This window comes from Schistocerca americana, chromosome 1 (genome assembly GCF_021461395.2).
Source record: "Schistocerca americana isolate TAMUIC-IGC-003095 chromosome 1, iqSchAmer2.1, whole genome shotgun sequence".
NCBI lineage: Eukaryota > Metazoa > Arthropoda > Insecta > Orthoptera > Acrididae > Schistocerca > Schistocerca americana.
In genome coordinates this window covers 851,571,035-851,587,887 of record NC_060119.1, presented here as the reverse complement: position 1 = coordinate 851,587,887, position 16,853 = coordinate 851,571,035, and the positions used below count along the sequence as shown (strand labels likewise).

The 16,853-nt window shown below is 40.5% G+C and overlaps 1 protein-coding gene across 2 annotated transcripts in view; it reads left to right on the top strand.

Annotated features, from left to right (window-relative positions):
- LOC124613391 (eukaryotic translation initiation factor 4E type 2-like) overlaps positions 1–1,950 on the top strand; it is a 51,242-nt gene extending 49,292 nt beyond the window's left edge. For both annotated transcript variants that reach the window (XM_047142105.1, XM_047142097.1), the window contains exon 6: positions 1,672–1,950. In XM_047142105.1, the coding sequence (XP_046998061.1) occupies positions 1,672–1,705 (34 nt within the window). In that variant the 3' untranslated portion in view covers positions 1,706–1,950. The remainder of the gene's footprint in view (positions 1–1,671) is intronic.
- The last annotated feature ends 14,903 nt before the right edge of the window (positions 1,951–16,853 follow it).

Sequence of the window (16,853 nt, the reverse complement as noted above, 5' to 3'; positions counted from 1 at the left end):
ACCATAGTTGTCAGGAAAGAAGTCCCAAGTGGGTCTTTAGGAAATGTAACTTTAAAGACAGGTTGCATCCCAATCTACTGTAGCAGTGCAGAAGATTGCCCACAAGAGCCTTATAGTTTTCTGCCCTCTTATTTCCTAGAATGCTTGTTGACACTTGAACAAAGGTATCCCAAGCTAACTTATCACACTTCAAGAACAGTGTGATAATTCCAATTCTAAGGAAGACAGTCACTGGCAGGTATCATTATTACTTAAGCATCAGGTTGTCATGGCTGCAAAATACTGCCACAGATTTAACAGAAGAATGGAAAGACCAGTAGAAGTCAACTTTGGGGAAGATCAGTTTGGGTTACTGAGAACTGAAGGAAGGTGGGTTGGAGAAAAGCAAACCTACATCTATAGCATTGATATCTCTAAATCTTTTGACAGTGTTGTGTGTAATGCACTCTTCGAAATTCTAAAGGTATCTGGGATAAAGTGCGGGGAGGGGGGGGGGGGGAGGAGGAGAGTAGGAGGAGGACAAGAGACACGTTATTTACAACACAAGACGGCAGTTATAACAGTCGTAGGACAAGGAAGGGAAGCAGTAACTGAGAAGTGACTGAGACAGGGTTGTAGCCTGTCCCTGATTTTATTGTCAGTATATCGAGCAAGCAGTAAAGGAAATAAGGAGAAACTTGGAAAGAGAATTAAAGGTAAGGGAGAGAAAATAAAAACTTTTCAGTTTGTGATTATATTGAAGTGTGTCAGTCGGTATAGGACATAGAAAATCAGTTGAACGGATTGGATTGAATAGTGTTTTGAAAAGAAGTTATAGGATGAACATAAAAAAAGTAAAAATAAAAAGGTAATGAAATCAGGAGATGTTGAGAGAATGAGATTAGGAAATGAATCTAATAGTAGTATTGGTTTTATTGTTTGAACAACAAAATAAGAGAAATAGCCTAAATAGGAATGATGTAAAAGGCAGACTGGCAACAGCAAGGAAAGCTTTCCTGAATGAGAGAAATTCGTTATAATTGAACATAAATTTAAAATTTAGGAAATCCTTTCTGAAGATTTTGATGTGCAGTGTAGCCTTTTGTGGAGTGAAACTTATGCATTAAACAGGTTAGACAAGAAGAGGATAGATGCTTCAGATATGTGGTGCTGTAGAAGAACGAAAACGATGGTGATCAGAGTGGAAGATCCCACAGCTAATGAAAACGCACTGAAACGAATTTGGGAGAGAATAAATTTGTGGCACAATTTGAGTAAAAAAAAATGGATTAGTTGCTCGAACACATCCCGAAACGTCAAGAAAAGGTCAGTTTGGTAACGAAAGCAAGTTTGTGGGAGAAAAATTTTGTGAGAGACCAAAGCTTGACAACAGCAAGCAGGTTGAAATGGCTGTAGATTGCAGTAGTTATGGAGCGCTGCGTCAAACAAATCTTCAAATTGAAAACTATCACCACCACCACCACCAACAACAACAACAACAACAACAACAACAACAATAGTAGTGGTGGTGGTGGTGGTGGTGGTGGTGTCTTATTGCGACACGCGCACTTATTTGAAGTTTCGTGTTGCACTTTGTCACACATTGACTCAAACATTTTTTTGTGGTTGATTATTATGTTTAATGTTACACAGTGTGCTGAATGTCATTTTTATGTATTTTTATTTTTACAGGGCATGGAAATCAGTTCCTCTGCTGAAATCGTGAAGTACCTGAGCCATGAAAAATATGGAATGCGATGTCAGTGGAGCTGCATTTGTTTGGATGAATTATATAACATATGGTTTATATGATTTGAATTGTTGTTTGTTGCATTGTGTAATTGGACATTCATTATCCAACCGCCTCTGTCCAGATGTATGTTTTGTAATGAGAACATTTTTTGAATGTGAATAATTACAGAACAGTTGTTTATGGAAGTTGTCAAAATAAAATATTTATTGTAAATAATATTAAATTTGGAGAAGTAATTTGGAATTAGAGGAATTGGAGTTCCTGATAGCAGAAAAAGTGGAAGAGCTGCTGAAACATACCACATAACATTTGTGCTCCATGGTTGCTTGGCTGGCTGGTTGGTTGATTTTTGGGAGGGGACCTAAGAGAGAGGTCATCAGTCCCATCAGATTAGGTATGGATGGGGAAGGAGGTCAGCCATGCCCTTTCAAAGGAAACATCCTGGCATTTGCCTGAAGTGATTTAGGGAAATCATGGAAAGCCTAAATCAGGATGGCCGGATACAGGTTTGAACTGTTGTCCTCCTGAATGCGAGTCCGGTATGCTAATCACTGCACCACCTCGATTGGTGTGCTCCATGTTAGGAGGGGCTGCCAATGGCATCTGTTTCCCCATGCCAGGGGACCTGAACTTGTCTCCTGTGGCTAACAACTTGAGTCCTAACAGGATGGACTCAAGTTGTCCCAGCAGATGTTCCTTTTAGCTCATAAAGTGTTTACTCAATCAACTTGAGATTACCCCAGGGAGACAAACTTCCATCAACCAAGGTCAACAACACAAGCAGGCATTCAGATTCAGGGTGATCAGAAAAAAAGTGTTTTAAGAGAAGAGTTGGAGCACCCAAGATTCTCGACAAAGATTAAAATTTAAAGGACTTTTCAGAATGTACAGGCAATGACAAAGAGAAGTACAAACAGGTAATAGATCAAGACCTCAGCAGAACTCGGGCAACAAGAATGAGATTCATTACAACTTTGAACCAAACAACTAGAAAGAAGCATCAGGATACTAGCCATGTGAGGAACAAGATAGGGTGACACAGATGCAGTGGAGTTAGAAGGCTTCATGCTGCTGCGAGGAAAGCAGCACACCTACATACGAGGGCAGTTCAATAAGTAATGCAACACATTTTTTTTTCTCGGCCAATTTTGGTTGAAAAAACCGGAAATTTCTTGTGGAATATTTTCAAACATTCCCGCTTCGTCTCGTATAGTTTCATTGACTTCCGACAGGTGGCAGCGCTGTGCTGAGCTGTTAAAATGGCGTCTGTAATGGATGTGCGTTGCAAACAACGGGCAGTGATCGAGTTTGTTTTGGCGGAAAACCAGGGCATCTCAGATATTCATAGGCGCTTGCAGAATGTCTACGGTGATCTGGCAGTGGACAAAAGCACGGTGAGTCGTTGGGCAAAGCGTGTGTCATCATCGCCGCAAGGTCAAGCAAGACTGTCTGATCTCCCGCGTGCGGGCCGGCCGTGCACAGCTGTGACTCCTGCAATGGCGGAGCGTGCGAACACACTCGTTCGAGATGATCGACGGATCACCATCAAACAACTCAGTGCTCAACTTGACATCTCTGTTGGTAGTGCTGTCACAATTGTTCACCAGTTGGGATATTCAAAGGTTTGTTCCCGCTGGGTCCCTCGTTGTCTAACCGTACACCATAAAGAGCAAAGGAGAACCATCTGTGCGGAATTGCTTGCTCGTCATGTGGCTGAGGGTGACAATTTCTTGTCAAAGATTGTTACAGGCGATGAAACATGGGTTCATCACTTCGAACCTGAAACAAAACGGCAATCAATGGAGTGGCGCCACACCCACTCCCCTACCAATAAAAAGTTAAAGCCATACCCTCAGCCGGTAAAGTCATGGTTACAGTCTTCTGGGACGCTGAAGGGGTTACTCTGTTCGATGTCCTTCCCCATGGTCAAACGATCAACTCTGAAGTGTATTGTGCTACTCTTCAGAAATTGAAGAAACGACTTCAGCGTGTTCGTAGGCACAAAAATCTGAACGAACTTCTCCTTCTTCATGACAACGCAAGGCCTCACACAAGTCTTTGCACCCGAGAGGAGCTCACAAAACTTCAGTAGACTGTTCTTCCTCATGCACCCTACAGCCCCGATCTCGCACCGTCGGATTTCCATATGTTTGGCCCAATGAAGGACGCAATCCGTGGGAGGCACTACGCGGATGATGAAGAAGTTATTGATGCAGTACGACGTTGGCTCCGACATCGACCAGTGGAATGGTACCGTGCAGGCATACAGGCCCTCATTTCAAGGTGGCGTAAGGCCGTAGCATTGAATGAAGATTACGTTGAAAAATAGTGTTGTGTAGCTAAAAGATTGGGGAATAACCTGGTGTATTTCAATGCTGAATAAAACAACCCGTGTTTCAGAAAAAAAATGTTGCATTACTTATTGAACTGCCCTCGTATTATGGTACGGGGTTTGTAGTAGACAAGAGATGCAAGGGTGGCATAACTGAAGTTAAGAGTTGGTCAGAGAGGATATTAATGCTAACAGTCTGACAAGGAGTGGGCCTCAGTGGTGGGATCGACTTTTTGAAACCATTTATACGATGATGCAGGTTAAAGTCAGAGCTATCACACCCTGCAGCCATTCACTTTGGTAGACCCTCATTTGCAAGTAATCGACAAAAAAATGTATCGGAATGTCTCGTGATGCTCTACAGCTTTAAAAACAGTACACGTTAACTAGCCTGTTGCTGTAGTGTTACGGTTTTCTTGCAGTCCTCGCATGCAGAAGGTTGTGGGGACGAATTTTGCCAGATCTTTTCAAATTTTTTGTTTTTCAATGTTTATCAAAATCACTTTGATCATTATTTTTATTCAATTAACTTGTTTAAATGTAATTTCTTTATTTCTATTCCTGTGTCATGTCACTTTAACCAGTGTATTGACTGTTTCATGTGCTCTCGTTTCTTTTTTCTATCATTCTTTTTTCACTTGGAGTCTTTGTGCATGAGAATTTCATTATTTTTATTTATTTGTCATTATATTTAAAAATGTGGAAATGCAGATTCATCAGTTAAAAAACAAAATATTAAATAATTTATTTATATTGACTGTGCAGTATTGTCAGAAATGTATTTTTAGTTACAAGATGTACATTTTTTTTTTTTTTTTTTTTTTTTTTTTTGATGACAGTCTTTATATCAACATTTAAAAGGTATATTCTTATTGCACTGTGCACAAAATCACCCATATAAAAATATAAATGAAAGAAGGGATTATAACTGAAACAAAATTCCAGCAAGATGAGGAATAAAAATAATGAATACAATAACATGGTTGAAAATATGACACTAAACAGGACAAAATTAAATTAAAATTAATAAATAACAATAATTAAATTCACATGCACAGAGATTCCCCGTGGAAAAAGAACTATAGGAAGAAAAAATGAGAGCAACTGAAACAGTTAATACGCAGTTTGAAATGATGTTACCAAGGGATAGAAATTTTTAAAAAAATTAGTTACACTTAACTGATCAGTCATTTTGATAAAGATTATAAAATAAAAATCTTGAAGCACTTGAGTCAAACTTGCAGCTCTTTGCGAGGACCACATAATAACTGTTAAGCTTCCACGACAGTCCAATTAACATGACTATTTTTAATGCTGTAGAATATCGTGCAGAATTCCAATTCTCTCTGCCCCCCCCCCCCCTTGTCGATTTCTCACAATGGTGCACCAGAGTGAACAGTTGCAGATGTAATAGTAAATGGTCACATGTCCATTAATGACAGAAACAGGAAAGAAAACAAAGTAATTGACAGTTTGGGGGAGGAACTACATGACACACTGAAAAGTGTACCACACAGACAAGTGAAGATACTCATAATGCCCAGATTGGAAGGGGGAATTAACATAAGGGAAAAGTAAGTAAGTAAGTAACCAGACTGACAGGGAACAAACAAACATGGTGATGTAGATGTAGAAATGACACATGACAAACAAAATGGGGAAAGGTATATCGAACTATGTCAAATACCAGTTGATGATGAAACCCTTCAGGGCTGGACTGAGTAAGACAGACATAGGTAAGTCCATGCAGTTGCCTTGCCAAATTCCAGATAGATCATGTAGCAATCAATCTGATAAACACTAAAAACAATCATGATCATCAAGGTCAGGAAGAACACAAAAATATAATTAGACCAATATCTTACAGAAGTCTAGTACCATTGGATTCCAGACAAGGTAGATAGCCACAAACACATTTTTAGAGCAACCAGAAACATGAAGATACAGTGAACAGAAAAGACATGAAGCTCAACATAGGGCAGGCTGACCCAGAGGAAAAGGAAGAAAAGAAAAACAGGTGATGGTGGTGGTTTAAGGATTGTGAGAGAATTGCTGGAGAGATGTGGTCCAGCAAGGACACATAAGAATGATTTACCTAGGAGTAAGGATGCAAATGGCCAGAACAGCAAGGAGGACCAGAAGGTAGAGGATGAAGAAGAACTGGACAAGAATGAGAACAACTTAGGTGAAACAACAGTAGAGACTTTTCGGGAATAACAAACAGGTAAAGCAGGGAACTGTGTGCGAGAGATAAGGAGGGGTAAACTTACCATTAATGCAAAGAGAACTGTAAGATATTTGCATTGCAGTTTCACAAACTGCTGAACTGCAAACCACTCTAAGATGATCTCGAAGTGTGAATGTGAGCGAGCTTGACTGACTGCTTTCCAACGGATGGGATCGCAGCCAAAATGGTTAATTAGGAGGCCATGAGATGGAAGATTAAGGTTATCTGGCAGATTTGGAGGACAAAGAAGTTACCATAAGGATGGCAGAACGTCATTGTGCCAGTAGATAAGAGGGAGACAAGGAGGATTCAAACAATCAAAGAAGAATATCACTGCTAGAGGTTGGTTGCAGGGTGCTGTCAGAACTCCTCTTGAAGAGATTAGAACAGACAGAAAATACAGTTGGAGACTGTCAGAGATATTTATGAAGGGAAGGGGATGTGTAGAATAGATATTTAAAATGATAGTGGTCTCCATGGACTTCACAAAGGCACATAACTCCATTGACAGGCTTTTTCTTGGGAAGAATTCTGAACAACAGAAAAACTGATGGCACTACACCAGAACTACAGCTGGTTGCACATAAGAAGCTGGCAGCATAATGTGTTCTGCAGAGAGCTGTCACCTAACCTGGTAATTAGCAATGAAGGCATGAGTGCTATACCTGGGTACTACTACTGCTTCTAACTCTGCCTGCCAAAATTTATATGCTTTGAAAACACTTGCTGTTGCTTCACAATGTAATGCTCATCATATTTGCTTTACCACCCACAATGAACACTAGTGCCCAAGTAATCTCACCATACCCAAACTAATATGAAAATGAATGTTAAATGCTCTGTACACATTCCGATGCACACACTACAGACAGACACAGCAGAACTACTTTACTGGCTGGAACATCACATGGTACACTGCTCGTTGCCACTGCACATAACCCCACAACCTGTCTTGTGTACACACTGCCATAATAATGGAAATTCTGACACAAACCAAGCGAAAGGCAAGAGTCAGAGGAACACTGACAGAAGAGTTTGAGAACAAGACCAGTGTCAAATACTGAGATGAAGTAGTAGCAGTTCGCCTTCTTTATTTATCTCTTTGTTCGATTGTCCTTAGTGTCGATGTACTGCGTTGGTACATTGGCTGAAAAATAGGGTTTGAAAGTAAACACTGACTATTTTGAGTGATGTAACTGAGAGATGCACAACTGCATTTCATGTGTGTTTACTTTCACTTTTCGCCCCCCACCCACCATATACACGTTTAATATAGCCAGTGCACTATTGTTTAACTTTCGATAAGCCTCACTAATAATTTTCGTGCAAACCTCCACATACTGCTACAATAGTTTGCTATTGAACCACAAAATTCACAGTTCGTGAAGAATAGAAAGGTACATATGGAACACATACTGTCTTTGTTTTTACACATGGCCTAATTGTCTAACATTTACTTCACAGTTAAGTCTGAAACTCAGCCATGGACTGACTGTCTCATGACCAAAAATCGGGCCCTTATATATCATCACAATAATAGGTACTGAAACTACACATTGTTTAAAGTTAAGTTTAGAGAAATTACAATTAAAACTTAACTCATTAAATTAACAGAATACATCGAAAAATTGCATCTTTTTAACAGGTTCTTCTACTGCAGAGTTAGACCGAATTATGTGTTTAAATCATGAAATTAACAAATATCATTATGCAAACAATACTTTTGAAAAAAACTGAAAATTGGGGGCTGGTTTTGCTAACATGTTTACAAATAGAGCTAAATAGTTACTCTAAGATTACTAGTATTTTGTCTTCTAAATGGTTATAATTATTATAGAATTTATATTTGTTTATATGTCAACACTAGTATTTAAGTTAAGAAACAATTGTCAATAAAATTCTTCTGGGTTTGAGGCCGCATTGTCATCTGTAAAATTCTGACATTTCGGTGACCGTTGCAAGGCACCTTACTCATGGTGTATTGCTAACTGCTGAATGAGCACATTTTATAGATGACAATGCGGCCACAAACCCAGAAGAATTTTATTGACTGTGACAACACCTGTGGGAACCTATGTTTACATTTATGAAACAATTACTGATTTTGCCCTATAACAAAAGATACTTACTAGTAATAGTCAAAATAAATTAGTAAATCGATTACATAAATAAAACTAGGCTCAAAATTAGATCTGATGTTATTTACTTCAAAACTGAGGGTCAATTTTCTCTTTTATGAAAATGCAAATTCTGTTCACGTATGTTAATGGTACTTAATTCAAAAATGAAAAAAAAAAAAAAAAAAAAAAAAAAAAAAAAAAAAAAATTTAAGGAGGCAGAATGCAAAATAAAAGGGGAAGTAAAAATATCCCAGCTTGCTTCATCACAAAGTGTCACCAATTTTTTTCACTGTAGCTCTAGACAAAGTGATAAAACAGTGGAGAGCAATGAACGAGAAAATGAGAATAAAAAATGCATGTGGGAGATAAAAAGGACAGTAGGGCCTAAGTATACTGTCTAGCTGTTGTAGATGACATGGTGACAGTGTGTCAGAAGAACACACAGACGTAAGTCAACAATCTAAGGAGGATAGCCAGAAGGGTGGGGCTGTGGAATCCTACAAGACAAAGGCATAGAATACCACAAACACCAGAAGGCAGCATGCAAAAAGTGGACAAATTTAAATAGCTGGGAGAGTAAATAAGTGGAAGAAACAGGAACAATGACAGACTAATATATCTAGTGCAAGAACACGTTCACACAGAAAAGGTCAGATAGTAGAAGTCAATGGTGAGGAATGCAGTATGATATGTAGGAGAGGCAATAACGCTAGGAAAAAATGGCATATAGCAACTAGAAAAAGAGTAAGGAAAATACAAGGCTGTAAAAGAGGTGGCGGGAGATAGATGCAAAGACCAAGAGAAGACCTGTATTGGAGGCACGAGGACAATACCAGTAGAAGTCAGACTGCAAAGGGGAAGGTTTGCTGAACATGTGATGATGTAAATATGGATATCAATATAATAGAGGGAAACATTCCACGTGGGAAAAATTATATATAAAAACAAAGATGAGGTGACTTACCGAACGAAAGCGCTGGCAGGTCGATAGACACACAAACATACACACAAATTTCAAGCTTTCGCAACAAACTGTTGCCTCATCAGGAAAGAGGGAAGGAGAGGGGAAGACGAAAGGAAGTGGGTTTTAAGGGAGAGGGTAAGGAGTCATTCCAATCCCGGGAGCGGAAAGACTTACCTTAGGGGGAAAAAAGGACAGGTATACACTCGCACATACGCACATATCCATCCACACATACAGACACAAGCAGACATGTCTGCTTGTGTCTGTATGTGTGGATGGATATGTGCGAGTGTATACCTGTCCTTTTTTCCCCCTAAGGTAAGTCTTTCCGCTCCCGGGATTGGAATGACTCCTTACCCTCTCCCTTAAAACCCACTTCCTTTCGTCTTCCCCTCTCCTTCCCTCTTTCCTGATGAGGCAACAGTTTGTTGCGAAAGCTTGAAATTTGTGTGTATGTTTGTGTTTGTTTGTGTGTCTATCGACCTGCCAGCGCTTTCGTTCGGTAAGTCACCTCATCTTTGTTTTTATATGTAAATATGGATAGGATGACAAAAAGAGTCTGGAAAACAATGGAGGACAAGAGGACTGACAGTGACAAAATGGGCTATTGAACTGCAAAATGATTGGTCAGAAATGGGATCTAGGCGACAGAGATGGAAAACTGGAGAAGCAAGTACACATTGACTATTACAGCTGAGATTAAAGACAGAAAAGGATGCAGGAAAAAGGTACTGCCACCTGTGGGGGAGACGAGAAGAGGCTACTTGAAAATCTTTCAGTAAGAGAGAGAGAGAGAGAGAGAGAGAGAGAGAGAGAATGAAAATATGGAGAGGTTCTGGGAGGAGGGGAAGAAACTGGAATACGTAAAGGGTCTACCTATTGTCCTTCAGAGGCTATAAGGCAAGGAGAAGAAGAAAAAGGACAACAAACATAAAAAATCGAGCACCCATTATTCACATCTCATTGTGTTTGAGGGAATTAAATTTTTCAAAATGAATCAAGATTATGAGGAGGATAGTTGCTACTCACCAAATAGCAGAGATGCTGAGTCACAAATAGGCACAACAGAAAGACTGTCAGAAAGTGAGCTTTCAACCAACAAGGCCTTCATTGAAAATAGACAACATAGGCATACTTACTCATGCAAATCCAACTCTCACACACATGACTGCAGTCTTAGGCCAGAGTCTGGCTTCAGCAGCCAGAGAGACTCTCTCTCTCTCTCTCTCTCTCTCTCTCTCTCTCTCTCGTTGGCTGGAAACTCACTTTCTGACAGTCTTTTTTGTTTACCTATCTGCGACTGCAACTCGGCATCTCCGCTATATGGTGAGTAGCAGTTATCCATTTCATAATATTATTACAGGCCATCCTGGATTTTCTATTGTTTGTTTTTTCAAGTAAATCGGCGAGTTATATAATAAGATGTTTCATATTCAATGTAATTCATTTCATGGTTTGTACAGTTTGGCATACCCAAAATTGATGTAGGTTATACTGTGTGTATGAAGCAATCAAACAAAACATGTAAATACAAAATAGTGTGTTACCCACAATTTTTAAATTCATTTCATCATATTATCGTCAGTCGAGTGTAATCTACATTATCTTGGATCAAAATTTTTTAAGTAAACAGATATTTTCTAGACTGTGATAACTACATTTATTGATACTCATAAACTGGTAGAAGCAAACATTTGCAAAGTTGAAGTTTAATGTGCACACCCACATTTTGTCTTTATATATAAATACTAAATACACTAGGTGGTCCATTGCATAATTTTGTTGAAATCTGCTTTAATCATCCGAAAATTGGGTACTGGTAAGAGTATCTCAGTGATTTTGTTGTCATTTGAGTTAATTCACTCAGATGACCTAGGTCCAGAAACCATTCCATATTATTATTTTCTTTTTGCTGACATCACATCTGACCACAGAAAGTCAGCAAATATATCATTCTATGGCACTCTCACATGACTTTCTTGTAGTACTCGAATGACCGTAGAGTGTAAAATAAGACTGAACATTTAGATTAGTTCAAGCCAACATTTTTGTTCTAGTGCTACCCATACATGCAGTTGTTCTGTGAGTGAAATATGCTGCTGTGATACCAGAGCTGTAGAACTGGGGACTTACTATGTGGCCTACAGCAGAGCAAAATTTGCCACAGCAGCACCAGAGCAAAAGGAGTTGCCTGGTGTCTCACACTACGGCAAAATATTCTCAACAGGTAGTTGTAATTGTGATATCACTCTCTGGAAAAAGACCAGGCTCTTCTTTTACACTAGTCAACAGCATTTTTCTAACAAAGACTGTGAATGCCTTTCTTATCGAAGATGTGGGTGTAGCAACGGAAAATGAAATCAGTTATGCTCTTACGGCTTGGTATCCTCATAGCACACCACCCTCTATCTCACAAGAACATACTAGTTTGATTATTGCACTGTGGTTTATTATTAATATTGAAAAAAAGCAACAATCTAATTATGTACAAGAAATTCCCATACATGACCCCTCACTTTGGAAATCAACCTCCTGGAAAGCAACATTGCCAATGACTCATCCTGTAATAAATATAATTGTGTTCTGTTAGCTTCAGTTTGCATCCCAGTGTTGGGAGTACTGACATTAATAGACATGATTGCTGGTTCTAGATTTGAATTATTACAGAACAAATATGGTGTCCCTGCATAGACACCAAAACTTCTTTCTGTTATATCTGTGGGGAGTGAAGTCTGAAATCTTGAAAACAAAAACTGGATCCTCTTGTAAAGAACTACAAAGTGTATTTAGGGAGTTATGTTGGTGATCGGTATGATATAGTAGTATTCCTCAAGGCACAGTATGAATTAAGCCTGAATATGCTTAAGAAATTAAAAAGTTAAAGTGAAAAATAGGTGTTATGAATGGAATCACTTATTTTCAGCTCTGACAATGATTGTTATTGTCGAGCTGCACCACTTTACAGATTAGGTTCTCTTGTAATTAGCTGGGTAGGTCAGTTCAAATATCAGTGGAAGGCAACTGCATATCACCTCCAATAGGGCCATGCCTAATAAAGGACTGAGGTGTCCAAACCAATCTTCAGGTTGATGAGAGTGCCTCAATACCAAACATAAGGTGTCATGCTGAAAAATCATATATTGAAACTTGGTGTTAGTAATTGGGGTGCCCAACTCTAGGTGGTCCATACTTCTCCTATGACACTCTGTTTCTCAGCTGGTGGATATGCCTGCCCAGTGTGGTATAAATCCACCCAAATGAAAGTAGTAGACATAGCCTTTAATGAAACTGCAAGGCTTATTACTAGACATTTGAAACCAGCTGCTTTTGATAAATTGTACTGCTTCTCCTGACATACACCAGTATGTAGCCACAAATGCCTAAGGGAAAAAAAGTTGAAGAAAATTAATTACATCCATTACATGGACATATGGCCCCAAGACCTTAGTTGAAGTCTAGGAAGAGCTTTCTCCAGTCAACGTCTGTACTACACTCCTGGAAATGGAAAAAAGAACACATTGACACCGGTGTGTCAGACCCACCATACTTGCTCCGGACACTGCGAGAGGGCTGTACAAGCAATGATCACACGCACGGCACAGCGGACACACCAGGAACCGCGGTGTTGGCCGTCGAATGGCGCTAGCTGCGCAGCATTTGTGCACCGCCGCCGTCAGTGTCAGCCAGTTTGCCGTGGCATACGGAGCTCCATCGCAGTCTTTAACACTGGTAGCATGCCGCGACAGCGTGGACGTGAACCGTATGTGCAGTTGACGGACTTTGAGCGAGGGCGTATAGTGGGCATGCGGGAGGCCGGGTGGACGTACCGCCGAATTGCTCAACACGTAGGGCGTGAGGTCTCCACAGTACATCGATGTTGTCGCCAGTGGTCGGCGGAAGGTGCACGTGCCCGTCGACCTGGGACCGGACCGCAGCGACGCACGGATGCACGCCAAGACCGTAGGATCCTACGCAGTGCCGTAGGGGACCGCACCGCCACTTCCCAGCAAATTAGGGACACTGTTGCTCCTGGGGTATCGGCGAGGACCATTCGCAACCGTCTCCATGAAGCTGGGCTACGGTCCTGCACACCGTTAGGCCGTCTTCCGCTCACGCCCCAACATCGTGCAGCCCGCCTCCAGTGGTGTCGCGACAGGCGTGAATGGAGGGACGAATGGAGACGTGTCGTCTTCAGCGATGAGAGTCGCTTCTGCCTTGGTGCCAATGATGGTCGTATGCGTGTTTGGCGCCGTACAGGTGAGCGCCACAATCAGGACTGCATACGACCGAGGCACACAGGGCCATCACCCGGCATCATGGTGTGTGGAGCGATCTCCTACACTGGCCGTACACCACTGGTGATCGTCGAGGGGACACTGAATAGTGCACGGTACATCCAAACCGTCATCGAACCCATCGTTCTACCATTCCTAGACCGGCAAGGGAACTTGCTGTTCCAACAGGACAATTCACGTCCGCATGTATCCCGTGCCACCCAACGTGCTCTAGAAGGTGTAAGTCAACTACCCTGGCCAGCAAGATCTCCGGATCTGTCCCCCATTGAGCATGTTTGGGACTGGATGAAGCGTCGTCTCACGCGGTCTGCACGTCCAGCACGAACGCTGGTCCAACTGAGGCGCCAGGTGGAAATGGCATGGCAAGCCGTTCCACAGGACTACATCCAGCATCTCTACGATCGTCTCCATGGGAGAATAGCAACCTGGATTGCTGCGAAAGGTGGATATACACTGTACTAGTGCCGACATTGTGCGTGCTCTGTTGCCTGTGTCTATGTGCCTGTGGTTCTGTCAGTGTGATCATGTGATGTATCTGACCCCAGGAATGTGTCAATAAAGTTTCCCCTTCCTGGGACAATGAATTCACGGTGTTCTTATTTCAATTTCCAGGAGTGTATTTACAGTAAAACTTGATCAAAGGGGAATGTCTGTAACTTGCAAATCTACCCAAACTGTTCAAATATTTCAGTTCCAATGCATTCAGTACACTTTTTATATGCTAATTTTTTGTAGAATGCAGAATGTGGATGATGTGGAAAGAGAATGCAAATTTAAAGTCTTAATTAATAAGTCATGGTATAATACAGAAGAGAGCTTATACACTACTACTTTATTATAGTATATATTAGTTATTCATGACTCTACATGGACGCTACTTTTAACACAAAGACTGTACATCCCTGACAAAGCTGTTAAGTGGTGCAGCACAGTTGTGGTTATTGATCCACTCCACTCTGTGCAACAATGAACATTACACGCAGTGTTGGTAAATCAAAGAAAATGGTTTGTTTGTGAGTGCTCTGTTTGTCAGTGTTTCTTGTTTTCCTTTATTACTCACACATGTGGGCGTGCACTGGAACATTATTCTACACTACGAACACAAAACTGCAATCTGCACAGTGTAAGAGGTGGGTTTTGTTTCGTTAAACAATGATTTCACCCAACCAGGTCAAGCAAGAAATGTACTACCTGGATGACCTGCCATTTTTAGTTGACTAATAGCACTTTAGTTTATAACATGATGTTGAACAAAAAGTATGTGTTGCTGGCACTTAAAGGAAAGATTAAGGTAATCAAGGTGAGTGAGAATGACAAATTCTCTGTGTGCAAAATAAGGTGTTTCAAATGTTATAAAATGAAATTTTATGATACTTTAAGAAACGAAGATAAGATACCCGATGAGCAGATAAAAGAGGACAGTTATGTGAAAAGAAACAACAAGAAAAAGGGAAAATGAAGAAATTAATGAGATAGCATAGGAATGGTTCGTAAGTGTGTGGACAACAAACACCCTCGTCTGGACCCATGATGCAGACTGAAGCTCTGAAAATCACTAAAGGGTTTGGAATATGGAGTTTAAGGCATCCACAGGATGACTGTACAGTTTCAAAGCTAGACACAACATCGTGTGGAATGAAGCATGTGGGAAGTTCAGGGTGTGCAGGAAAGTGTAGCAACAGATGGAAGACAATACTCTACAACCTAATTGTGAATTATGAGCCAAAAGACATGATCACTGCCAATTAAATGGCACTGTTTTACTGTGCACTGCCTCCAAAATCTTCAGCAATTCAAGGTGATAATTGCACCCATGGAAAAATGTCCTAGGAAAGACTCACTGTATTGCTGTCTGCAAACATGTTAGCTGAATGGAAAAACCACTGGTGATTGGAAAGATGGCAAAGCAGCATTGATTCAGAAATATAGACGTCTGTAAGCTTCCAGTCACACGGCGAAGCAATAAAAAGTCATGGACGATGAGTGATCTTACAGAAGAATGGCTGGGCTCTTTCAATGCCAAAATGAAAAAAAGGAAATTTGCAAGATCTCCTTTTCCTGGACAGTGCAATCTGCCATCTGAAAGTCAAGTTATCAGACATGTAATTGACTTGGTTTTCACCAGGTTCAACCAGCCCCACACAGCCCATGGACCAGAGGGTTATTTACACATTCATTTCTCATTATAGGCGATTATTGATGCTGTCTCTTACTCTAGTGCTGAAGAAGCCAAAAGTGCCTTTGTTCTTACACTGTCATTTTCTGTCCTGGATGCACTAAACTGGACTGGCTTGGTGGCAAGGGAAAATAAAGACCAAAACTGGTACCAAGAGCTTCAATAGTGCATGGTTTGTAAGACAAGATCAAGATGCTTCTGTGGTCATCAAAGCTCAAGAAAATGCAGCAGCAATTGCTGAAAGGATTAATATGTGAAACATTTCATGTAGTGTGGATGACTACATTCAAAGTAATGACTTCCTATCAACTCATTCCATTTTTTACTTCAGCAGCACATTTAACAGAAATCCGCAACACAGAAGATGACAAGGAAGAAACAAAGGGAGAAGAAGAGGAATAAAATGATGTACTTAGAGAAATTAATGCACCTGAAGAACCTTTTGCATGTGTGTTCTGAGCTGTTGGAACTACTGTAAAATGCAAAAGTTGACACACACACACAAGAAAAAAAAAAAAAAAATTTGAACAGGAAATTCAAACAGGTTTCCCTCCTTCATATGTAGTGAAAAAAGTGAAATGTAAGGCAAGTAAACATTGGAATAATACATAGGTAAATACAACAATAAACAAATTTAGGGTAAAAGCAGAAAAATGTCATATTACTTATCAGTTAGTGTAATCGTCTTACAGTGCTCTATTGTACAATATACAGTAAATGAGTGAGTGGAGGTACTTACACTGAAGAGCCAAAGAAACTGGTACACTTGTCTAATATGGTACAGGGCCCCTGCAGGCAGGCAGAAGTGCCGTATCACGATGTGTCATGGACTCAACTGATGCCTGAAGTAGTGCTGGAGGGAATTGACATAATGAATCCTGCAGGGCTTTCCATAAATCTGTAAGAGTACGAGGGGGTGGAGATCTCTTCTGAACAGCATGATGCAAGGCATCCCAGATATGCTCAACAATGTTCCTGGAACCCCTCTGTAGCAATTCTGTATGTGT